We start from the raw sequence: 27,037 nt of genomic DNA, 5'->3' as shown, positions 1-27,037 counted from the left end.
TGAGCCTTCTACATAACACATGTGAATTAATACATCAGAAAATCAGAGATGTGCTATATAAAGGCATAGGCTTCCAAAACTGGGGGATTTCAGTTAATTCATAGAAAAATTCATGCAAAAATTGGAAGGCTTAAAGCAACCGAAACCTGGCATTATGTACTGTTTAGCTGCAACATGAAAACTGTTTGTGTAGCAATTAAATAATATTTTCCTATTCAACTCCACCGCAGTGCTTGTTTTTTTAGGAAGGAATGGAAAGGATAAAAATCTGTTCTTCTGGGAGGACATTACATATCCTGCCAAATTCACACCATTTGACATTTACCAGGGAAGTAGCATGTTGTCATCAGTGTAAATAATGCTGCTAATCCCAATTCCCACTGAGTCACCATATTGCTGTGCTGCTAGTAAATACACAACTTGGAAGAGAAATCTAGCACGGCTTACTATTATGTTGTAGAGCCAGTCAATCAAATTTTTACTGAAATAGTAGTAGAGGTTTTGTCTTGCATTACAGAGTCCTGGAATATGATCAAGTAAAAGATCCACCTGCCACAACACACAGTGTATTGCAGTTTGTAGCTTTAGTAATGCAAAGAGCAGTGCAGAATATCTGAGGAGAAAAAGTGAGAGGAGGTAAGCTGTAACAGCCAGTCCACCATACATGGTGCTGACTTCATGATTTCAATCAAGTGGAGGGGAGGGAAGGGGAGAAAAGGTAAGAAGAGCATTCCACATTGTACTGCTCACGCTTAAAAGCACACAAAGTGAAAGAAAAGTGAATTCAAAATTAGAGATACATGAACAAGAAAATTAGAAGTTTTCCTTTTTTTTTTTTTCCAAAAAATGGATGCCAAACCTATGCCAAAGAAATCCAGCCGCCTGTTCTGTAGTTAAGAGACATATATAAATATACAAATTCACACAAATAATCTTAGAGATTGTATTTATGACAAAAATAAATGAACTGAGAGTTGCAGGGCAAAAAATCTACTAGGATATGTTGCACGATAGTCAGTTTTGGAGGTGCTCTGTATAATGTCTATGAAAGGTAGAACAGCTGATTAAGGATGAAAGAGATTCATTATTTTCTTTCAATTTTTTGTGACCTTAAAGCTGTACTTGAATTTGCTTCAGTAGTCTGCTGAAAATGCCTTGAACAGTCCTTGCCTCCTAGACTTTCCAAAGCTTCTCAACATTTATTTCTTCTAATTCCAATTTTCCCAGAGTAAAAACGAAGTCAGCTAGAAATCTCACACATAGCTGTGAAAGTGAACACAGTTCAGTGTCACTGCACAGACAAGTATTGAAAACTCATTGTGGAGGGGAAACAAAACAGAAAATTAAGTATAAATACTTTTAAGTAATTTTAAGCAGAAAATCTGAAGAGGCTTCAGTTCATAAGCATAATTTCATACTCGTCATCATGAGGAAAAACCATAAATTCCCCAAGATTTTGCATAATAAGTGATATCAAACAATCTGAAAATCTTACTGCTGTCACTATATAGGTTTATTGTGACTTGGTGATCAGAAATGGAACCACATGTTGTTGTCATTTTTTGTTTTTGTTTTGAATATTTATACTACAAAAAGAAAAAAAGAAATAAGGTAGTTGCAATTAGATCAATAGAAGACCTTACTGAAAGCCTAAAACTTACAAGGAAAGTAACTTTTATTATTAAACAGAAACTTGAATTGTTCAATCTAAGGATGAAGCCATAAGGAGTGCCTTTTTTCAGGAGAACAGCACAATGACAAACACTTCAATATTTTTTATTAAAAACTATAGGGCTTAATATTCTCTAGAATAATCATTTGAGAGATTGGCATTACCAAGCTAAGCTTTGGTTTCCAAAATAAAAGCCTTATCCTAATGCCATATAAATTAGGTCTCCCTGTAACTACAGCAAACACCATCTTTGAGCATCAGATACATAACAGCAGAGCATTCCTCTCATATTCCATTACCCACAATTGTGATAGTTCATTATAATACTTACAGAAGATTGAAGAGTGATAAATTATCGCATTTCCAAGGAAGGTTTGGAGAAGGTAGAACTCCAGCAGGACTTCTTGCTTGGTTACAAACCTAGTGTTGAAATTACACTTCTCCCTTCTGTGCATATCAGAAAAAAATCATTCCCACTTTGAATACTCATTCCACGACTTCAAGTTCCAGCAGTTCTGTTCAATTAATCACCACCCAGCTATTTTTCCGGAATTCAGTGGAGTTTACATCACACTTTAGTTGGATCAAAATCTAGCCTAACACCTAATACTACATTGTGTACTTTCAGTAATTACTCTGCTCACATGGCAGAAGACAAATATCTCTAATTCCAATGTAAATTTATTCCACAATCAAATGTATTAAAGGTAAAGCAGGTCAGGAAAAAGACCAGAGTTTTTAATGTAACACTTCAATTTATGCTCTTCAGAAAGATATATCATGTAAAATATTAAGAAAAATATTTACAATTTTTGACCTGCCATTTATGCCTGTTTCAGTATCCCAATTGAGATGTGGCTGCTCCCCAGATAACTCCTTCCTCATATAGAAGAGATGGGGTTAACTGCACTTCTCCATTTACTGGGAGAGTGGGAGCTATTATACATTCCGATCAAAAGTAACATGAAAAATGAGAACATTGCTTATAATCTCACACATCACACCAGTATGCCCACAAGTAAGGACAGGAGTGTGCATCTATAAGACAGTGAAGAACCTGACCCTCAAGTTCCTTTGCTACTTGGCCAACATAAGATGATGTTTATAACATTTAACTGCCTTCAGAAAACAGGAAATTTGGGAATTATAATCTCCTTGAAATCAACTCTGAAGAAATTAATCCATTCAATAAGTTTGCTCAAGACTGACCTGTTTTTTTCAAGTTTCACACTCTTGAAACAAACAGCTGAGTTTGAAGCTCATGCTAACACTGTTCAGAGGCCTATTTTTGAAGAATATTTTTCAGTAACATTTTTCATCTCCAAAATTGGGTAGGTCTTTAAAAATAAACTTCATAGGAATACAGGGAAAAGGAAACAGTGCAGAAGCATAAAAATAGACTCAGGAGTCCAATAACAAACTATAAATCATTCATTTCCATCACACGCTTGCAACATCATTTCTGCTTTTAGTAAAGAAAGGAGTTCAGAATGCTTTGGGACAGGTTAGTTCTTCCAACCTAAAAGCAATTAAGCTTGGTCCCAAGACAATCAAATCCCAGGAGACAACGGTGTAAATCAGTTTTTCCTTGATCTCTAGTGATTGTGCTAACAACAGAATTTCTAGCACAGTAGTGGCAATATAGTACAAGCTCTTTAAAAAACAAAACAAAAGCATCAGCTCGCTTAAGAAATCAAATTCTATAATATAGCTATGGATGTGTAGCATTTACCTTGAGAAATAATGCTTAGAGATGATATGCTATAGGCTACCACTCTGCATTCTTTGTGTACCACAAATTTGCAGTGAAGCAGGGATTTTAACCTCTGGAAATCCAGCACTGGTTAGACAGTACACATGGAGAAAGATTAGATTCATAAGACATAAGATTCAAGACTATCCTTTTAGACCTAGAACTAAAATATTAAGTAGAAAGACTGTATCACACATCAGGTTGGAAAGCAATGTGCCAGTCACATTAGCTTCTAAAGACCGTTCTATGAAGCAGAATACATGGACAGAAATCATCACCTAGTCAGTGAAGGCACTGCCTGATAGCTAAGCCTATCATATCTGTGGGCTAATTCCCTACATCTCCCACAGAAAAGCTAAGAAAGTTTTAACATGGGCATGACTAGAGAAAACACAATAACAGTGCAAATAATATTATCACTGTTATACAAACTCATAGTGTTCATATATAAAACTACTAAATGCTAGATTGCTCCCTTGAGTATTTTCAAAATCCCCAAATGTGTCAGCAGATTACCAAATCTACCTCAGACACATTAATTTTGCAGTGGAACTGTTACACCTCCAGCTGCCTAGCTTTAAAAGTTGAATGAATCTGTGTGGACTGTTGTTGTTGCTGCTGATGGGTTTTGTTTGTTTTAAAATAACCATTTACACAAATGTTTTGGATAAGCTAAGTACAAGATCAATACACAGAAATTCTGACTATGAATCACAAGTAGTATTTTAAACCTCTGCTATTACTACCTGAGAAGACTACTGTCTTTTCCCTCTGGATTTAATTAGATTTTATAAATAAATCTAGTATCATCTGTTATAGTGCAATTTATTTTTCTACAGATTCAAGTAAAACCTGACTATCTCCTAAACAAATACTTATTAACACTGCTCAGAGTGCCTGCGATACTATATTAAACAGAATGCTGTATAGTCAAGATTATCCAGATAAACTAATGACACTAATACCTCTATTGCACAAGAAGAACCACATGCTGCCATAAACATATTTTTTCTTATTCCTGTCTCTTGCTAGCAGCAAACAGAGTGACATGCAATAAACTCTTCAGGAACACATCTATTCTTTTAAGTTGAAGTGGGAGCTAGCAGAACAACATAGCCAGAAGACTGAAAACTCTAATGATTTATGATAGGAGAACAAAGAAGAAAAATGGAAGTGGGTGGAAACCAACTGAGGTGTGATATCAAATCGATTGAGTGGGAAAGCAAAAAAGAGCAAATGAATAAGGAAAAAAACAAATGAGATGTGGAAAGACACAGAAGACAAAATTTCCAAGAGCTCATCTAAAACAGTAGTTCTTAAACCATGACTCAGTAAAAGGAAATTACAAAACTAGTCTGACAGGAAGAGTGAATTATGATGCTGCTGTCAGTGTCATACATCTTGAGTGATGTTGTCAGGAGAGCCAGTCATAACAGAGTTACTGGCCTACCATACGGCGAGTGCAAGTGTGGAATGACTTTGTTAGCTATGTGTCTGAAGAATAGGAGAAGGAATGTAGCAGCTAGCAAGGAAAGGGGAACCAAAAAAGGGAGGGAAGGAGAATCATTGGCAAGCTCAACTGGAAGCAAGATCATACCCTTGTTAGCTGTTCCACACACTGAGGTAACTATCACATAAGTCTCACAACCTCAAGCACTATAAAAGCTGAAAAGCATTCTGTTAAGAGCCCCAAAATCTTTTCAGGAACTGAGGTGAGCTCCTGTGCAGATATACAGGTAACATAAAAATGACATCTATGGTGCACACAAATGTTTTATCCAATGTTCTTTAAAAACTTCCTGAAATTATAACTGATTAAGAAAGAAAATTCTACACAGGCAACAAGTGTAATGAAAGGAGAACAGTGCTGATTGGAGAAATTCTCTGAAGTATAATTGCAATGCTTTAGCATATTTTAATTCATTAAAAAAAAATAATCATAGAAGATAACATGTTCTCTAAATAATCTGTAATATCTTGTCTGTATTATCAGTCCAAGCAGAATCAACACACAAAGGAAAAGAAAGTTTCCTAAAGATATCCATTCTAACTGACCTTCACTAAAACACAACAAAATACAGAAGAGATGGCAGGTATGGACAGACATAACCTCCTCCTCCAATCTCTAATACTGCAGGTAAAAATCAAATAAAGTTTTACAGGATTTTTTCATTAAATATGGCATAGCATTAGTCTTGCAGAATACTGATTTATACTTCACACAGGAGGGAAACTTGTCTGCCAGACACTTATAACAACTCTGGATCCAGATTCTGAAGAACGAGCTGAGCGCTTTTTTCTGATTGCCCTATAGAGGGAACTGCATGCCTCCAGAGTAGCTGTCCCCAAGGGAATGCAAAACAGACTCTTCTGTTTCACAGTTCTGAGCAGGAGATAAAAGTCTGGTGGGTTGCAGAAGACCAGCTGAAACTAATGTCAAGAACTTTATTCACTGTCTCCTCTACAAGGGATGGGAAGATGCTGGAATGGCAGAGGGAGATTTTGGGGCTCAGAGGAAATAAGTTAAAGACTTGTTTTTGTTGAGAAAGGCTACAAAAAGAAAAATGGAAAATATTTGTGTAAACTGAAAACGTACCGTGTGTGTCTCTTCTGTACTTTTTCTCTTTGTATTGGAGCAACTGGAAATTCAAGGAGGGATTTTACCGTCTTCCTTTTGGCTCTTTCCATTTGAATATTAGTAAAATAGTTGACAGCAGCAAACTCAATAAGAGCAGAAAACACAAAGGCAAAGCAGACCGCAATGAACCAGTCCATGGCAGTAGCATATGATACTTTTGGCAGTGAATGTCTTGCACTGATGCTCAGTGTCGTCATTGTCAACACTGTGGTTATTCCTTCAAAGAAACAAAACAAAAGCACTGCTGAATGCAAGTAAATCAGACAGAGAATATGAAAGTAGACAAAGTTTCATATCACCTAGGAGTGATTTAAATCCCTTTCTATCTCTGATTGTAAAGCCAATTATTATGAATGAAAAAGCAGTTACACTGAAAAATGTTGTAACAAAAGTTACTCCAGTGAATGTGACACTCAATCTTGACACTAAATTGAAGAAAATAAATCTCCTATTCAGTTAAATGTATGTATATATATTACCACAAATTAAAGTAATAATACTAGAGATTTTCACATTTAAAATCAACACAGGAAATACAGTATAACATATCTACATTTTTTCCAGCGCAGCAAAATAATGCACTGTGTAATACTACTGCCATAAGAGCAAGATTCAGACGTTGCCATCAGACAGAGCACCCTGTGTTTGCTTGACAAGACAATCTTTAGAACTTCTGAGATCGTACACTCAGCAATCCACTCTTCATAAAAATGAACACAGGAAAGAAATAACAGAGCTGGATTAGAGACAACTCATTCCTCTGTTAGATTAAGAAAATGGAGGAAAGCCTTTCTATGCATCTTATGAATACTGCATTAGACTTAAGTCGCAGTAATCACCATGTACTAATGAGCAGTAGTTGTACACGCACAACAGATAACCAGTTTTTAAAAGAGCCATGCCTTCATTAGGTTATCTACAGTTCATGTGCAGAAAAGGTGAAAGCCTTCAATACATATTTTTTATGTCAAATTTTGTAGAATTTCCTACAACAAATAATTTTTAAATTTTTGAATGTAATTAAGTTGTTTAACAAGGGTATATTTTGCTCTTCAGACTGCAAGAAAAGCATGATTTCTCCTTAATGGTTTTGGAAATCTACCTATTACTCTGATCACGCTCATAAACCAGATGCCACTAGAACATGGCAAATTTTTTTTGGTGCTAAGGAAAACTCAAATATTATGTTAACAACTCTGTTAATTAGTAAGTCATAACCTTAATTTTTAAATTCTTCTGCTGCTAGTCAACCAATTAAATTTAATTAGGATTTCATCTTCTGAAAGAACAACTTCAATTAAAGTATACATGCATGAATACTGAGCTCACACAATATGACCACTTCATTGTGACGCTTCAAGTGCAAACACTAGTTATAGAAAACAAAGTATGATTTTTTTTCCTCTCATCCAAACTATTCCAAGACTAGTTAAAACATGAAGTATCCCATGTCTCCCAAATAGAAACTGCCATGTACAGAGTGAACATTGCTCAAGTGCTACCACAATAATCTCAAGGAAGATTGACAACAAGTGCATATGTTTTCACTTTTATGAAAACAACATTGTACTCACAGTAATTCAAGATTAAATGTATACACAGAAAAGAATTCAAAATAATTGATAGTCTGTCTTCAAACACAACCTTCACACACTCTGTTTCCTAAATAGGCATATCTCATTTAGGTAACTTACCAAGAAAAAACCTTCAACTAGACATTGTCATACAGAAAATAGGAAAAAATTAAGCCAGTCTCTCATATTAGAGCTTTCTGTTGCTGTTGCTAGCTTGTTTTTTAAAGACAAAGAAGCAGTGTCTAGCTCATAAAAGCTCAAATAGCATTTTAGAGCAAACTCAGCAGGATAAAAAACACAAAATCTTCTTTAGTGGGAAGATGTTGAAAAAACACACCACTAAAAATATTTAATTCTGAGAAAGAATTATGGGAAGTTATTTTATCCTGAAAGAGACACATCCCTGCTTACCCTATCCTTCCTGATTCTGCTCTTGTTCTCTTCAAGCAAATAGGTTGTCTGAATTGTATTTTAAAAAGACATTTACTTAACAGATTTAAAAATAGGATGAAATGACTCGAATAACCAATGAATGACTAACCAGATATATGGAGCAGAAGGCAGGCTGTACAGTATTACACTGTTTATTACCCCAGTTTTCCTCAGTTTTTTCCTATTAAAACAATTCCTCTGAGAGACTTGCAAGTTGCCACTGCAGCTGTTCCTAGATATGTGCCAAGGGCAGGAAATTAAGTTCTGGTAAAAACCTGTGCGCATATATGTACACACACACGATTTTACCAGAACTTAATTTCTTGCCCTTGTGTTTGTATGCATACACACACAATATATATATATGCACATACATATGAACTGTAACTATCCAGAGCAAAATATTTGCAAGCTTCTGATCAGAATTGCACATAATTGTGAAAAAAAATATATTAAGAGTATTTCACTACTAAAAAAAAAAAAAAACTGATTGGAAAAGAAAATTCTCTCTTTCTCACTTTAAGAAACACTCGTCTTCCACAATCATCAGATTCACAAGCCTATAGCTCTTACTGGGGTAACTTAGTAAGCTTTATTAAATTCCTATACTTAAAAGTTTCAGCAACAGAGCAAGAAGTTTTTATAAAAAGTATAAACCACTATTCACATGCAATTGCATAAACAAGCCTGGCTAATAGGCAATAAACCAGTGCAATGTCCTCACATCTTCCAACTCATCCATTCCTTCTCTTGCAGCACTGTTACCCAGCTTTTTTGGACTACGGTGGTCTCCAAATTCACAAAAGAACCTGAAGGACATGTGCTGCAGTTCCATGCATGCTTTATCAGACCACTCAGCACTCATAAGCTAAAACTGGAAGAGAAGTTTGTCATATGGTTGTAGTTAAGTCAAATGCCTGAACACAGATTCATTACTAGAATTTAGTTGCATGCCCAATCCCTCCCCATTTTATTTTAGTTTATTTTTAATATGGACATAAGAAAGCAAAAGGTCACACTTATTTGTGAAAAAGTGTCCTGGAAGACAGCTCCCAGCAAGATACTCTTATTTCAGGGATATGTAAAAAACAGCTCATCAGCAAGATAAACTGTTCAGACATCATACAACGGGTTTGTAAGCAAGAGATTATGCATGTGTTCTATTCAAGTGGCATACTAGAGCTACATAAAAAGACAGATGTTCTCTGAATGCTATCTCCCAGCCACACAACTTGTTAAACATTCAGAATATATAGCAAAACCAAATTACGTCTTTATTCCATGTGAAAAGTGTTCATAGTGCATCGCGTTCAGAATCTTTTTCATATTAACAGACATCTTGACAGGCAGAAACTCCCTATATTGTTCTTTGTGTGTCCTTCCTCTGTTATCTTTGCCAAGTTCTCTCCAGCCATGCATTGTCCAATGGAAAATCTTTTGTTTAGCCTCTTCTGACTGTTCCTCTGGAAAGTCAGTATCACAGCAGATATTCTGTCTTTGTTTTTACATCTTGCCTGCAACATTTCTATATTCTCTTAAAATTACCTTTAGAAAACAGGGTTCCTTTTGGCGTTTAACAGAAAACTTTAAAAAAGTACTTATAGCCATACTGTAAGACATTTTTTTTCAAAGGCATATTAGAAACTAAACGTAACTTAATGGATGTCCAAACTTTATTATTATTTGTTCCCAGCTTCTTATATGGATATACTGACACATATTTCTTCTATTGCTGTGTAATTTGTGCATTTTCATTACCACATTTTGTCTACAAATACAGATTCTACTTTTCCAGTTTATGGCTATACTTATTTAGGAAGTACCATTATTCAACATTACTGGAAAGACATGTGAAACAACATACCTGCTTGCCGGATATATTTCTCTTACAACAAACAATAAATCTTGTCTAATTTGTGATACTGAACAGCGTTAAGACTTCATTCACATGTTTGGGTGAGCTATCACGTAGAAACATTAATTCTTGTCACTCTTTCCAGCACCTAGCTATAGAAAAGCTTTCTCGTAGAACATTTTCTTGATTAGTCTAGCTTTCTACTAGAGTATATTGTAAAGTCAAGACATTTCTCTCTATGAAGACTGCTTTTAAAAATGTTTTTGTCTTACTCCTTTGTTAGGAACCATATTTCCATTTCATTCCTTTAATTACTTACACATTGTCTTCTGCTGAAGCTTTTAAAATTTTTATTTTCAGTGTTTACTATACCATCACATTTAAACTATATTTTGATGAGTTCACTTTTAATATCTTGTAATCATTTTTCTTTATTAATCCATTTTCATAATGGCAACAGTAGATAGGAAAGAAGATCACTAATCATGAAATTACATCTAAGCTTTAACCACTGCAAGCTTCCACTGATGACACAGATATATAGATATCTAAATCTCACACATTCCCAACCAAGTTATTTTAAAAGGATTTTAGAAAGCATGTGTTCAAGTATTGCATTGCTGCTCACTGAAGGATAAAACCAGTCTGTATACAGACTAAGGACTAGATCACTTTGGGCCAAGTCTTCTTATCCTGATACTCCAGGCACTTAAAATCCTCATAGTGTACACCCACTTGCTACAGGCAACCAGGTTATGCTTCTCAATAAATATTCCAACCTTCTTTTGAATCCAAGGTCTCACAAACTAATTTCTTTATACATTGATAGTAACAATTCTTCTCAGTTTACCTTAAGTCCTTGCATCTGCACTAATACAGAGGCAGTATACCTTGACCTTAAAAGGCCTAGTCTAGAGAAAATAATTGAGAAAGCACGATAAAAAGTGAAAAACTGAAATAATTACCAAATACAGTTCTAGCTGGTACAGATTCCTTATTTATCCAAAATGAAACTTGAGAAAGGATCACGGTCATAATGCATGGGATATACGTCTGAATCATAAAATAACCCATTTTCCGTCTGAGGTGGAAGTAAACTGTCATAACAATATATTCACCTAAAAAAAAAAATTCTGACTACACTTTTTTGTCACAGATTAACAGTTTCAAACTATTAGCTAAGACTCTTTAAGATTCACACAACTTAACATACTTAACACATATAGAAAGAAAGACATCTTATGAGACAAGAACAAAGGTAAGTTCTAAACAAAAAATGTTGGAAATAGAAGGTCCTTATAGTGTCATTCTTAAAATGCTATATAAAATATTATAAAATGTGTAGCTAACTCTGGATTAGTTTTTGTAATGCAAGTATGATTTAAAAATTCCTTTGGCATCTGCTGAAGAGAATAGTCTAGGTTTATATATCAGCACCATGATGATAATGATATAAATGCAAAAGTCATTAACAATAATTAAAAATAGTGTAAGTTTAGATGAAGTATAATTACTCATACTAAACAAAACAATTACACTTTCAGCACAAACGGATTAAACTATCTAAATAGTAGGAAGAATACAGAAAGAATTTTGTATCGATAGTAGGGAAACCAGGTCATTAACTCATAATAATTGATATGCAAGCAGGTCAACTTCTACAGTACTGCAAAATACTGTTTTATCCTTAAGAAAAATATCCACAAAGCAAATATATGTGTCGTACTGCTCTGTTTAATTATGACCATCTTACAACACCCAAACTTGCTGATGTTTAGAAAATGATTCCAATTTTTAAAAATATTTTGAGAGTATGCTTGCTTATCAGTAAACTGCTCATAAGTGATACTTCACTCATTTAGGATGCCCATAGCTGCCTTTTGTGCTGTAAGAAGTAAGGAAAATCAGCAGAAGTATCTATTGTGACTAATGCATTCGTGCCTATGCTTATCTGACTAGAGGGTTTTTAATGGTTTTAATAACCCATTCTGTATGCTCTACTTTTATCCTGAGCTGTTTGTACCACCAAACAAAGGAAGTCTTTTGCAAATAATGTGGTTACAGTGCTGAGAAATTATTTCCTCACCCAGGCATCCTCTTGACTCTTCAAACTGCATTTTAAGCAGTGATTAAATACTCATTTTGTCCCTTGGAGTAATGATCTGATTCTAGCTTTCTGAAAGACCTTTGCAATCTACAGTAATGAATCTGCAAATGTATATCTGAAGGACAGAAACCTAATTCAGATCTACGCTCTCTCCTCCTAATATATAGCCTATGACATTCAGTAAAATACCTTACATAAAAGAAAGAAAAAAAGCCTAGAGTAGTATTACAGGGTTAGTTTGACTCAAATTGACTCTTACTGATGACATTCCTACCTGTAATAGATTTAATGGTTTCACTGGACACCGTATGCCCTAGCAGGTCATACTGAACTAAACTGGAAGACTCCTCAGGAACTTCCACTGACTTCTCAGGTCCTTTTGTCCAGGTATAAATCATTTCACTCTTTGGATATGCATCTACAACACAGCACCAGTTTGCATAAATAGGAAACAACTTCTTAAACCTTACTAATGCCACCCCCCCAAATCTACCAAAATCAATCAGTAAGACACAGTAACAGCTTTAGAAGACAACCTCTGCGTTACCCCCCCAAAAATAAATTGGAGCTAAGGTAGTATATCAAGCATTATACACAAATTAACTTCATATTTGAATGTGAAGTCTAAACACTACTTTGTTCTACATCAGCCCTCAGTAAACATGTACAGGTTATCTTTAAGTTATTTTAGAAATTTCTATCCAAAATTTTAACATTAAAATATACTGTTATGTAAAAATAGCATGATAAGGAGGATACATTTTGGAGATGAGGTGCACATTTCTTTACATGAAATAATGATTATCTAAAAGCAGAAATTTAATTTCTTCTGCCAGAAATCAGAGGTCAGTAAAAGATTCAAAGCAGCCCAAAAATAAGCACACAAAGAAATATTGTAACATTTAATATAAAAGACATCTCTTAGGGCTAGCATTCAATCCCTACGCAGTCCAAACTCCTGTTAAAATTAAATTAAACCAATCTTGTATTTGAAATTGCTACTTCAAGTTTCACTGAAAAAGATACCAGATTAGTGTCAAACACAATTTCTACTGATTTATGTTTCTGCCTTAAGAAGTATGCCAATGGAGAAGTCCCCATTATCGAAGCTTCCTTTTGGCACATCTGATGCCAAAGCCAATTCTAGCAGGACCTGGTTTCTAATTTCACTAACTGGGAGAAAAGCCCTATCAGAGAAGCATCCTTAATATCCCCCTTTTGCTTAGCTATCAAGATTTATAACTTAAATGTATAAGCTAAGGGGATAAGCAGCTTCCAGCAACCTCTAACTTCAGAATTCAGGGGTCAAGGAAAACAAATTACTGTCCAGCTACCGACGACATCCCAGTGAAAAGCAGAAGCCAGTGACCAAGGAGGCTTAGAAGAGCGACAGGACAGAAAATGAAGCACATCAACCATACCCAGGTGGTCGCAGCAATCTCTGCTGTGGATTAAAATCAAAAAGGACTCATTACTACCTTCCTCTGTTGCATGTAAAATGGCCCAAAACATTACTCCTAGCAAAAGTCAACTACAGGATTTTGGATAACATCCACACTACAAAGCAGAAAAGGACAGTCATCTGCACCACACTGAGACTTCTCTCACCAGTCTAAAAACTATCTAGCCTGTAGTTGTCACGCAGACTCCCTTTACAGGCCAGGAGATAGGACATCATAAGACGAACAAAGATCAAATCTTCACACAATGTAAAACCTATCTCAGGACGTGAACCTGACTCCACTGACTGTAAAGAAAGTCAAGTAAACTGCTTCCCCAGCCACCTTTTACCTGACTGCAGTAAGCTGAGATGGATCCCACCCTCTTCTGCAGAGTATCTCTCGCTTCCCTGAGTGTTCAATTCATCCCTAGGAACCAAGAAAAACTATATACTTCAAACAACAGTGTAGCTAGAACAGTGAGTTTAAAACAGTATCTGAATCACTGTCCACTTTTCAGTTCTCTGAATGGCTTTAATTTTAAGGTCCTAAATAAAATTCCTAAAGAACTTAACAGGAGTTTTGTCTGCATACGGACTGCATATCACAACTAATATTCAGAAAATTCAGTAATTTCTCAAAATCTACTTCTACTATTTAAATTCTGTAGTTACAAGAAATTTCATAATTGTAACTTACAACTCCCAAATTTGAGAGGACAAGCATGACCATCCATGGGAAAATCCACTAATCTCATGGGACACTCTGCACTTATTGTAAGCCTATAATGGAACAAATTAAATAGTCTCTGGTTGCCATTTTGTCTAGGCAGCATATCTTTTGCATACAGTAATTGTAAGAAGCTGAAAAAACAAGCTAGATACCTCATTGTATACAGGATAGTGCCATTCCTCATTATTCTGAAGAGTTTATTTGGGGCGGTCATGTTATGTGCAACAGACTTTTTCCCATTCCTGAAGAAAGTGTCAGGAGTCCACACCTTCGAGACCATCAAGTTGTTAAGTCTTAAAATTTCAATAGGGCCATCATATTTTAATCTTTTGTCTACCCATGTCTGACGGAAGAAGACATCCATTGTATACTCCTGTATTTTGCAGAAAAATTGCAGAAAAATAAAGATCACATTTGCTTGTATAAGTAGTTTCCTGTACCTAAAAAGTAAAAAAAAAAAAAAAAAAGAAAAAAGAAATCCCTCAGGAGCAAATAAACTAGTAGTAAAGAAAATGCTAAGTCCACCACACAAACATATTGTCACCAATTAAATAGTGTTGTGTACTCCTTAATTTCCCACATTAGTCATATCAATAAATTGATACACGTTTAATAATTAAGGAACAATTAATCTAATTAGATTGCAGGAAGCAGGCAGTTTAATTTGTAGTCAAGCATATTACTGGAAACAAAATGATCCGTGACAACAAATGTCAACAAATTTTTAAAGAAAAGATAGCCAGCACTAGAAAAAAAACAAACAAAAAAACAAATAATTAAATAGATAAACTAAAGTATCTGGAGAAATGATTATTTCCATTTCAAAGCCAAAAAAGGGAAATTTAACTTCAACTGATCAAGAATAAACTTTTAAAGGAAGAAAGCTGAACATTTTCTTTGTCATGGCCACAAAACACATACAATGAACTATTCATAGACTCGTAAAAACACACATTTATTTTTAACTACATAGCTATTCCATTCAATCCCTCAGAAAAGTCATTCAAGTGCTCCAAAGGAAACATGTAAACTGCAGAACTACAGACACAAGTACATCATGAGAAATCACATGCAAATTAATTGACAAAGGAATGCATTTCTCATCTTGGGAAGTTAAAGCATTTTAAAACAATTATGAAAACAATTACATGGCATTGAAGAAGGTAGCACAGGAAACTTCAATCCCTTGGAACTTAAAGGTGCATCTTTGTGTTAAGCCAAATAATGCTCTTAGACTTCATTTCAAACTCCTCTGCATATTATTACCACTTTAAACTACTTGTATGGTCATATTCATATGGGCACGGATGCATCTCTGCAAGTGCAGTGCATCTTAGAACTACATTTGGTTTCTTCTCTATGGATGTATCCCTCCATTTTGCTTTACTTTTGTGCAGAAAAATACAGATCATGGTCTGAACAGGAGACTAGACCATGAAAAAGGGCTCATGTTATCTTGGGAACACAAGTAAACCACCTCTAGCTTCTGCACGGAGAAGAAATTTGCTCTATATATATCCTTTCTGCGCATGGCCTTCACTATCCTGACACACAATGCTTTATTGTCTCCTACTCATATATATTGTGGCGGTACTAAGGCTGGTTAGCAGACATCTTGCTGGCCTGCTGCCACTGGCATCTGCTGGGGATGATCCCAGAGTAGACACCACACCAGTCGACAACCACTGGTACTGAGACTGACCAGCCAATTTCCCCATAACATGAGTACCTCTCTATTAAGCTGATGAGTGTAAATCTTCTTCCGTGTTCTTTCTTCGTGACTGGTAAGTCTTGAGCAGAAGTGTGGACACTTTTGCGTTACAACAGTGAGTCTACGAGAAGCCTCTCTTCTTTGTCATTTCTTGCTAGTAATTGAGTAGCTTACAGTAGCAGTTTCTGTTATCAGCATGCACATGATAGATCTTGTAAAATGAGAGTTCAACCTTTTTCATAACTCTAACTCTGAGAATCAAACTAAACCAGTTTTAAAAAAACATTCTAATTATCCTCTGTTCTGAGACTCTCACACTCCACACTTTCATCAAGGTTTATGAATGCAGCCACATTCATATCACAATGGATATATTCATTTCAAAACCAATTCCAAGATCCCTGAATAGCCTCCTAATCAATCCCTAATGACAAAAGGGGAAACATCTGCTGTAAATACTCCTTTTGCCAGTTCCTTACCTACCTCCATTTCTTGTTTTCACTCCTGCCTTCTCCAAGGTAACCTGTAATTTCTCATGAGGCAGTACATAAAATGCTTCATTGCAGCACTCAATTTAGAGTTGAGACACACATTACTAGACTTATTATTCCAGATTCTTGTACCCTTTGTCACACTGAACAGCATCATACTGTGCATAACAACCACTGAATGTGTAAGATGCAATTCCACACAAGACTAGCATAGGGACCTAGTCCTTGAATAAAAACAGCTTGCTGTCACATACCTTTCCCCAGGATAAAACCAATCAGGTGCCCCAGAAAGTGCAGGATAGCACCACGTATGAAGGAAGTTACCGCCATGAAACTGCCTTTCCCTTAAAGAAGTATAAACATATAAATGCACATATGGCTCTGTTACTTCCATGTTTCATATAAAAAAATCCAAGAAATGAGAAACTGTGGTGTGATTTAAGGGTACGCTCTAGGCACATTGCAGTGGATTTGACCCCAAATGCAGTTGCCTTTCAGGTACAAATAACAGTACTTGCAAATGCAATATTTGTCTTCAGTGAATAGTTCATGCATGTCATTTTGACATTCAATTTCTGCAGACAGTTATGAAAACTCCTATTAGTCAAACGTTTGCTGAAATTGATGCTAAAAGTGGCCCAAAGACCAACAAAAGGAATTCATCTGAAAAGAAAACGTCAACAAGTATTTGTGAAATTATGTCATTACTATTCACCTGAGAATAACATGCATTTGAGAAGGGAAAGGCAATTTCAAAGACATTACTTTTTTCCCCAACAGTATGCTTACTGTGACACTCCCCACAAGGCCTGATTCTGTCTCTACACGACAAAAATCTGTTTTAAATCCCAGGAAGTAATTTCCTTAAACCAGACAAAAAACAACGCAAGTGTGACCAGAATCAGGCCTGCTGTATCTAATTATAAGATATAAATTAAGCTGTTACTAATCTTGTCTACTTTGTATGATTGACAGAACAGTACAGAGACATGAATTAATCATCCACTCCTTACTGCAGTTAATGGTTTCTCAGAAACAGGAAATGGCATTTTAATTCCAGCAATACATACCATTTCTACATCAGAAACAGGTCCAAAACTGGTGACATATATATCTGTTTTGACTTCCGTAACAGGACCTAATATATGAAAAGGAAGTGAGCAAGAAAATGTGAATTTTTTAGGTCAACAATTGTCATAAGTGATCCTGGCATGTGAACAGTTATTGTTTTGAGGGTTCTGTGGACAAACAAGAGCAAAATGAAAATACAGGTCATTTCAGATATGTCTCTAACAACAAGCACTACTTAACCGTCTTTACCCCACAAGTAGATCAAAGGCATGCAAATCCCCATTTAGAAAACCAGCATTGACTCAGAAGATAAGAAAACAGGTACCAACAAATTAAAAGGCTTATGGAAAACACCATGCTGATCAACAACAAGCACATAACTCAAGAAATCCACATTCCCCAAGGTCTCTATTGCTACCATTCAGTCTTATTGGTAATAACCAGGTTACAGATACTACTGTGCTACACACTAGGCAATTTAGCAGGATCAAGAGATGCATCCACATCCAAATCAATAGTTAAGTTATTTAATACTGACAAACAAAGTAAGAGCTGGGTATCTTAGTATTCTGGGGGGTCTGAACACATGCTACTACATAGCCCGTCTTGCAAGAGCTACTGTTATTTATGACAGTGCACCAAAGTATTGAATATTCACAGCTGGGAATGTCAAGCAACCGTCAGAGAAAGCAATTTCATATCAACATAATCAGTCCCTCCAAGACAGGACAAAGCAACTTGAAATACAGGAATGGCATCACTCTACAACTGAGAATTTTAGAGTTTTCCATAAGTACACATGCAGGAGTTATATCAGTTCTCAATGTAAAACTCTAGAAAACTGCTAATTATTAATAATTATAGTTATGATTCTGTGATAAAAGCATTACCTAATGGTTTAATTTGAGTAGCGAACATACATCACAAATGTATGAAAATCTGCTGGTTTTCTTACCAAACAGTATCTGTTTGAAAACACAGTATAATCTACAAATTCACAACCACAGTTTCTCTCCTGAAACCCAAGGAAGATAAGTGCCTCAAGTCTGTTAATTCAGGATTTATCATGGTATTTGTAATACAAAATTAAAAAGAAGAAAGACTTAAGGAAAGTAAAAGCTGAAGAATTTATGCCTCTGGAAAGAAAAAAATAATTGCTGTTCACAGACTATCATTTTGAATCAAATATTAAGAGGAGAGAAATAAATATGCAACTTGAAAACAGGGAAGCTATATTTCATGCATCTAGAAGTTTCAAACTGTGAACAAAAAGTAAAAGAAAACCATACAAAATTATTTCAGTGAGCAGTTTGCAAGTTATGTATAGAAGAACAGCTAAGAACTTTTCAGCTAAATGTCAAGAAACAGACTCTTTAATGGAAGTTAACAGTTTTGTAGAGAGACATTTTTTCAAGATGAAATCTAAAGAAAAATCACCCTACAACAGTTGGCAGCTCAGTGGTCCCTGGAAAGCTGGATCCTTCACCACGTCTGTCTCAAAGAGGTTTTAAGAATTTCCTAAGTTCCAGTTAACACACACTCATAACATTCTGCTCTTCTAAACATATCAAATGGAAGCTGCTTCCCTTTCTACAAATACTTAAGCATTCATCATGGTACAGAAACCAATGAGTGGTTGGACCAATCATTTCACTGACAATGTAGTCCAATTAAATTTTCTGAATACAATTATTTCCACAGAACTCTAAGAAATAGGGAAAAAACTCAGAGCTGTCAATACTAGAAGTGAAAAAATTTACCTGCATGATTAAAAAACAGGAAAGAAATGCCCAATTGTACTTGGGACGTAGAAACAGAAGCAATCCAAATATCTGATCTCCCATAATCACCACACTATCATTTATCTAGGGTAAACTACATACAATACACATATACACACACAGTATCTATTTATTTAATCTGGTGAAGTCAAAGTGTTTTTGAAATCAAAGTTCTACAGAAATGACAAAGACATTGTCTCACATTGCTCGAGTCTTTTGTTATCCAACAATTAAAAAAAAAAAAAACAACTGAAAGTTATACTCCTAAAAAGAGAACAAAATCACCTGTAGTGGAATGGTATTTCTATGGTATTTTCTTTTCATTACCTCACAGCACACTGTAATTTTATAATTGTATCAAACAGAGCAAAAGGGAACATTTTTCCCATAGGCAGGAGCTGGTTTTCCTCAAGTATTGACTTCATTTGTTTTATTAGATTACAGCTTCACAGGCAATAAGCATTCAGAGTCTTTTTGGAACTTTATTTTTGGGGATTTCTTGCAAAGAAGGTAAGCTCTAAGATCAGGAAATTAGTCTCAAAATCTAAAAGTTTATGATTTTATGCTATTAGGAATCTGATCTCAGCAACACAGGACTAAAAACTGTGCTTCTAGTAACTACTATTCTGCTTTCAAACTTTTATCTACCAGTGGGACCCATGAGACAGAAGGAAGCAGGACAGATAACAAAGCCACAAGATAAGGCTGAAAGTAAAGTTTACCTTTGCTTTCTCCCCTGACATGATGGCACTATGGTGACGAAACAAATGTTAAAAACAAGTTTTAGGCCTCTAGATAACGGCAGATGAACAAAGATCTGCAAACATTTTAGGCATCACAACAGAAGAAACAATATCCACACATTACAGGTGTGAAAATCCTTTCATTGCACCCAAAACTGTGGTCAAACATTAAAATGTTTGGTAGGAGAAAAGACAACTGCAAGGGACAGTGAAAGCTAATTATTCTCCTAATGCTTTTCCTCCCACCTACAGTCCTGTACCAAATCTTCCACCTACAATCTCAGTCCATAACTGTTAAGAGCAAATACTGGATTTTCTAGAGCATCCCAGCACTCAAGGCCAAGCCAAGAGAGCCACAGTGATACCAAAACCAATCCTCTATTCCTCTCATTGTTGAACAGAATATACTAATTCCAATTGGAAACTATAGCGGGGGTAGAAAGAGTGAGTCACACCTTTTTCTTTTTTAATTATTATTAATTATGGGAATTCCTGTCAACGAAGAGGTGATTTGCAGTCACCTAACCTACTTTTACTAGTGATTCAAGGAGCCTTCCAAAATAAGCATGTTGCACCACTTAATCAAATTGGGCTGTGGAAGCAGAAGATCCTATTAGAAAACTTAACCTTCTACAGCTGGCAATAAAATGCAGGGCAATCAACTTTAAATATGACCACTTGTACTTCCCCTTCAATGCATGTTCAGAAAGCATCTAACCACCATAAGTCTTCAGGAACATTGAAGAACTATTTTTAACATACTGGTGTGTATTTTTATGTCAATGAAATAGGAGGAGAGTCCTACACACTGCAGTGGGAACGGTTAAGTCTGAATCACTGCCTGCAAGATAATATACTTTAAAGAAGCTCTGGTAGAATTAAAAGCAACCTCTGCAAAAAGCCAGAATAGTTCAGTGCTTGATAGAGATGCTACATGTGGGCTGCAGAAGTGATGCCAGGCCATAACCCTGTGAAGAGGAACATAAGACAGCTCTCCCATGCATTTGATGCCAGCATATGGGTTGAACTGCAGCAGAGCTCCCAGTAAAAGACTTTGGACTCCATTATCCATTCGTCTCCATAGGCAACTGTCACCACAGAGATCTCCACTGTATGTAAACAGTCAAACCCTGCATAAGCTCACTGCAGATTGGAGATTTTGCCATCAAGAGTCACACAAGCAACTGCAAACCTTAGCAAACAAGTCTGTACAAAGGTCTCAGCGTGCAAAGTACAATTTAAATGCTAAGCATGATCACTGTTGTTATGAGATCAGTCTCAGGATACATGAAATTACATTACATCACTTTCCACATCTACGTCTTAAAAAAAAAAAAAATGTAGCTGCTACACACAGTAGCAGTTTGTGAAAGATTTGATGCTTTCTTTTCAGATTTTTGCCTGCTGCATAAAAAGCAATTATATGAAGCATGTCCTCTACTATGGAATTAAACAAGAGAACATCTGCTACATACGAAATTTCTCTTGGGAACTTAGAACTGGGTAGGTCATTTCAAATGCTCGGACTACATACTTTATTCAGAAGTAAATACACTGAATGCAACAGCACATAGTAGAAGAATGTAAAAGTTGCTATCATGTCTAAAGCTTGAAAAGGAAAAAAACATAACTCCAGAAATGAGGAGATTGCTCTGTTTCTTTGTCTGTTCAGCAGATACTCTCTGCTGAGACAGCCAACAAGGCTGACACCGGTGCCTGTTTTCACAGCGTGGGCACCTGTCTACAAAGAACTGGACCAAGAATATCAGCTAATTTTATATAGGTCACTGAACAACAGACAGATGGTAATGACTTCAAGCATTATGAACCTGGGCCAAATTCAAACCAGTCAACTACAGGTATATAACACCAAATCCTGTTAACAAGGCTTTGAATCATCTGCTCTCATCAGCTGAAGAAGATTGGGCAATTGCCCAAAAAAAAAAAAAAGTGATCATCTTCACTTTATGATGCTCACAGCCAGTCCATTTGTAATAAAAAAATAAATAATTACAAAATCTGTTATGCTGGACAACGGAATCTTGAAGGTATGTATGAGTTTTTTAATAAGAGAAGATAATAATGTAGATACTCTTCTATTCTCTAAATAAAAAATTGTTTGCCCTCTTCGCATTTATTCTGCATCTATTTCCTGACTACAATCACTCCTCTTGCCTTGACAGGAAATGAAACTCAGAAACATTCACAAGCCAAACATGGCGCAGCCTAGAAGAGGCAGAGATGCTCTCTCAGTCTTCTTAAGGAAGATAGTGGCCAATATATTTAATTCCACCAGGTGTCCTGTTGTAATTTCACAATTACGAGGTCAAGAGAAAGAGGAAGGAAAAAGGAGAGTAAATGAACACGGTCCTGTTCCTTCTACTCATGAGCCAGAATGCATGGGGACTTTTGAAGAGGAAGATGAAGTGCAATCACCACTTTAGTAGCTGACAATGAGATTTCATGCCAAACTGTACCTCACAAAAATAAGCAGAACCAAAGAGAAAGAGAGCTCCAGTCTTCACTGACTAATGGGCAACTACACCACAAGGAGCCAGGAAGATGCGGTGGGCAATACAGCCTAGCTCAGAAGGGATTTTTAAAGACCTAATATCAGAGGATTTTTCTGTCAACCTAAGAGCCTTGAACAGGAGACATGCCACACATCTTCTTTCTTTAATCTTACTGAAAAACAAAATTCCCAAGATCAGAAGCACACCTAGCAGAAAAATTCTTTAGAATTAGCAGATACACAGGCATTGCAAGGGATGCTCTTCTAACTTGCCACAGCTGCCTCATTCCTTCTTGGCTTTCTAAATGACGTGTAATGAGCTAGGATATCACATAAGTTTTAAAAGTTACCATAACATTTTAAATTCATAATCTCAGTAAGTGATCCTTCCCTTCTACTCAGTTTTGGTGAGGCCACACATGGAGTACTACATCCAACTCTCTGTCCCTCATTATAACAGAGACCTGGACATATTGGAAAGAGTCCAGCAAAGGGCCACCAAGATGACAAAGGGCCTGCAGCACCTCTCATATGAGGAGAGACTGGGAGAGATGGGACTGTTCAGCTCAGAGAAGAGGAGGCTCAGAGAGTTGTCATTAATGCCCATAAATACATGAATGGAGGGTTCAAGGAGGATGAAGCCAAGATCTTTTCAGTGGTGGCCAGTGCCAGGACAAGGGTCAATGGGAACAAACTGGAACACAGAAGGTTCTCTCGGAACACCAGGGAAGCACTTCTGTGCTTTGCAGGTGATGGAGCACTAGTACAGCCTGCCCAGAGAGGCTGTGGAGTCTCCTCCTCGGAAATCTTAAACCACCTAGATATGGTACCTGCTCTGGTACCCCTGCTGGAGCTGGGTCTCATGGACCCAGAGGCCCCTATCAACCTCAGCCACTCTGTGGTTCTGTGATCCAGCAGATGTTTTAATTGGATCTCATGGGCCCTCACTTCTGCCAGTTCCTCATGTAAAGTCTAAAACCATAGAAGTGTTAAAAATAGCAAATCAGATTCAGACCTTTTATTCCAAGTGAATAATGCTCCTATATCAAAAAGCTGTCTGGAGTTCTACAACCATTTTGAATCTAATCACTGGAGGAAAGGTAACAAAGTGATTTCCAGAGAAGAATCAAGGTTTTGTGATTTTCTAGAGAGTTTTCATTTCTTTTTTTGTCATGTGCAAAAATTTCAAAAGCAGATAAAAACTGGAATAAAGGCGCAAATGGTTTTCCTTCAGAATTTTACATCTGAATAATAAGAGCACTTGGGTAACATCAAGTTTTACAGCAGATAATGCTTTTCATTGAGTACACTGCAGGTAACTTCTCTCAACACTCTGTTCTTGTGATCTGTTAGATTACAGGCTGGACATGATTGGGAAATCCACATGCATAAAAACTTCATTCTGAAATTCAGGACAGCAGCAAAATGGCACATGGACAGAACATAACTGACTTCACTTCCACTACACTGTTTTCAAACATCATGCAGCATTACTTCATTCATTAGTTTCTAAATACTTTCCCACTACTGAAATTCAAACTGTTATGCATTTAAAGTCATCCTGACAGCACTTGCGGGGTTTTTTTCATGCACAAAAATGCCTATTCTGCTCTAATTAATTAAATTTCTTGTTGAAACCTCTTTGCTTCTCTCGGTTCTTTGAAGGATTTAGATTCCTCCCACCCAAAGTCGAGGGGAACTTTCAACCTCCTCCATGAACCCTTCTGGTTTTGTTTATTACACTACCAAACCTTTCGGTGATTAATAACTGACAGCAACTTGTTGGATTTTTTAACCTGCTTCATGAAGCAACTTTGTAACGCACAGCGTTCATCAAATGACATGGGAAACTTCATTCTTCTATTTACCCTCAAGGTAAGCCACATTACTACATAACATATAACAGGGCAAGATCCATATTATACTCCATTAAGGTTCAAAACCCTCCTGAGAGGCCACATTTACATTCACAAGCATGCTCAGGTGATTTAACTTCTTTATAACCACCAACATTGTGCTATTAATGATGCATGGAGAAACTGGATGCAGTTTTAGGAAATCTCCAAAATTTAATATGTTCTACTTTGCATGCAAAGATCTTCATGAATTGTTATTTATAGTTACTCTAGAATAAGCCAGCAAAATTCAGAATTTGGCTAGCTCCCCAAGCCCGATTTTAAACATCACTTGCACCAGAATTAGAAGTGTTTTCATTGATTTGAAGATTAAAATCAGCATCGGTCAGACCACTGTGAAGTCTTTTGTTCTTAAAATAAAAACTTTCATTTCATTTTGAGCCACGTGCAATTTAGATGGTGAATCAGCTTCAGGAATAAAACAAAAATAAATATTCTGCTGCTCATCATAAAACAGCTTTAGTGTTACCAAAACACACTACACTTTCCATCTCTAAATATTCCCACTATGATGACATTTGTTTGCTATGCTCTATAATGGCAAGTGAGCCACTTCTAAGAAAAGTCCCATTTGCCAAAAGACTTATCATCAGCAAAAAAAAAATAAATAAATAACATGGAGAAAACTTAATTTGGATAGCACATAACTAATCCTCAGACCATGTTGAGTTGTATCAAAAGGTCATATCTGACCATTACAGAGAAGTTTCTTTTTCTGGTTGATTTTGGTTTTTAGTTCTTGTTCTTGTCAAATAAGGTGACAATAACTTGCACCAAAGAGCTAGGGTGCCAGGCATTGTTTTCAAAATTGAAGTAGGTTTGCCCATGTGTTACTTAGAAGTTCAAAATTCAAAGGTGATTGATTTAGGTATTATGAGGAAAGAAGAAGTAAGTAGTAGCATAATATTCATTTCACGAGACATATACTCAGAAACATTCTCCTCAGACTGAAATGTGAAGGTTTTTTCCTTGTATTATTTACTTCAATTCTGCAGTTATGGAAGTTCAAGGAGATTCAAGGAACTTTTCCTTCTTGATAGCATTTTGCTGAAAGTCTGCAGCACTTATTGTAGAAAAAGGTCTACTTCTGCAAAATATCCTGCAAGTGACAACTGTATCAAAATAAAAATAAACATAAACTGTATGTCACATTACATATTTAGTAGTTGTTTAATTTTAGAAATCTAATAATGCTCATAAAGCATATTTGCTAGATGACTAATTAGTTGGCATTCAACCTAAAACGATGCCAAACATAGCACATCTCTTGTATGCATGCAGAAATGTCTGTAACCTCTCTGCAGAGAGTAGATGGAAAAAAAGCTACCTGTTCTTAATGATTCCTCTGGGTGTTCAATAAATTCAGTTTCCTTTCCACTTAAGCTAAGCTATGGGAGGCCTCATTTATTCAATATGCTGAAAATAAAGAAGTGATCAATGATATTAGGAGAGATCATGCATGTAAGCACAATATATGGTATGTGTGGAACATGTTGGCATACACGTCAGTGTGGCTGTATCACGTGTATGAAGAAGGTACTTTCAGGGGAGGAAGAAAGTATTTCGCAACATAAACCTACACAAGGATCTCGTTCAATTCCGCATAGAGGCAGCCTATAAAGCTCTACTACCTTTGCACATCATGAGAAGAACCGTAGCACTTCTTTTTAAACCTTTTTTTTTTTTTCAACTTTCAAGTCTATGTTTTAATAGCTCCATGCCAGATTATAAAATAAATCTGTATTTTGTCCCAGTCCTGGTTATTTTCAGTTCCACATCCCAACAGTAACACTAGACCCACACAGAAGAGCCAACCTGCCTTCTCGCTCACAGCACAAGGGGCACAGAAGAAACTGAAACATCCACACCGTGGGTGCGGGCAAATTCACGACCCCTCCAATCCCTATTCCTACGCAGCAATTGACTACTTCCAAATCCAAGGCGGAACGGGAGCAACCGTGGTTACTGCTGCGTGCCCGGGTTCCCGAGTGCCGGCTTTCTCTAACTCGTTGGACAGAGCCCATCAGCGGCACGACCCCGCAGCACAGGCAGAACTACCCTCTCTCTCCTCAGCACCCGGGTGGCAGCAGATCCCGGCACTGGACAGTCTTCCCACCCCCACCGAGCGGTGCGCCCGCAACGCCGCGGACCCGGCTGCGCGCACAGAGAGCCGGGCTCAGCCCTGCGCTCCCCACCGGGCCCCTCGGATGGACGGCGGTCACCCCTGCGCCGCGCCCGTACCTCCGAATCCCGGGCGCAGGCGGTTGTCATAGCCATCCAGGAGACTGTTGAGGATGCTGGTGAAATTCTCCGGCCACAATTTCTCCTCTTTTTTGATCTGTCCCGGCGGCCCGGTGAGACTACAAGTCAAAGAGGGAGCGGGTGAGCGGAGCCGCTGACACCCGGCTCGGGGCAGCGGCACCGCTACGAGCCGTGCCGGGAGGGGGTCGCCCCGCGGCCGGGGTACTCACCACGTCGCCAGGCACAGGCAGTGTAGAAGGGCGATGGAGAGACCCGAGGACATGGCGAAGGCTGGCTCCTTGGCAGAAACCATCTTTGCATGCCATACTTCACGCCTGGGCACGTTGTCCGGGGCGGGGGACGGGGACG

At 37.0% G+C, this 27,037-nt stretch overlaps 1 protein-coding gene across 1 annotated transcript; it reads right to left on the bottom strand.

Moving 5' to 3' along the window:
- Window positions 1–851: 851 nt before the first annotated feature.
- Window positions 852–27,031, bottom strand: GABRA4 (gamma-aminobutyric acid type A receptor alpha4 subunit). The gene is made up of 8 exons (XM_031553139.1): window positions 26,899–27,031; window positions 26,669–26,787; window positions 17,475–17,542; window positions 14,355–14,575; window positions 14,170–14,252; window positions 12,306–12,449; window positions 10,890–11,042; window positions 852–6,280 (listed from the first exon to the last, which is right to left on the bottom strand). Exons 1-8 carry the CDS (start codon window positions 26,979–26,981, stop codon window positions 5,976–5,978), a joined length of 1,176 nt encoding a protein of 391 aa, XP_031408999.1. The 5' UTR covers window positions 26,982–27,031; the 3' UTR covers window positions 852–5,975.
- Between the last annotated feature and the right edge of the window lie 6 nt (window positions 27,032–27,037).

This window comes from Meleagris gallopavo, chromosome 4 (assembly GCF_000146605.3).
Source record: "Meleagris gallopavo isolate NT-WF06-2002-E0010 breed Aviagen turkey brand Nicholas breeding stock chromosome 4, Turkey_5.1, whole genome shotgun sequence".
Taxonomy (NCBI): domain Eukaryota; kingdom Metazoa; phylum Chordata; class Aves; order Galliformes; family Phasianidae; genus Meleagris; species Meleagris gallopavo.
The sequence above is the reverse complement of the archived record's forward strand: the minus strand, read 5'-3'. Positions and strand labels throughout refer to the sequence as shown.

Coding starts and splice junctions, on each gene's coding strand:
- GABRA4 (XM_031553139.1), bottom strand. CDS start 26,981: ATGGTTTCTGCCAAGGAGCCAGCCTTCGCCATGTCCTCGGGTCTCTCC. Junction 14,576..17,474: donor CTGTTTCTGATGTAGAAATG/GTATGTATTGCT, acceptor TGCAAAATACAG/GAGTATACAATGGATGTCTT. Junction 11,043..12,305: donor AACCATTAAATCTATTACAG/GTAGGAATGTCA, acceptor TTTTTTTTTTAG/GTGAATATATTGTTATGACA.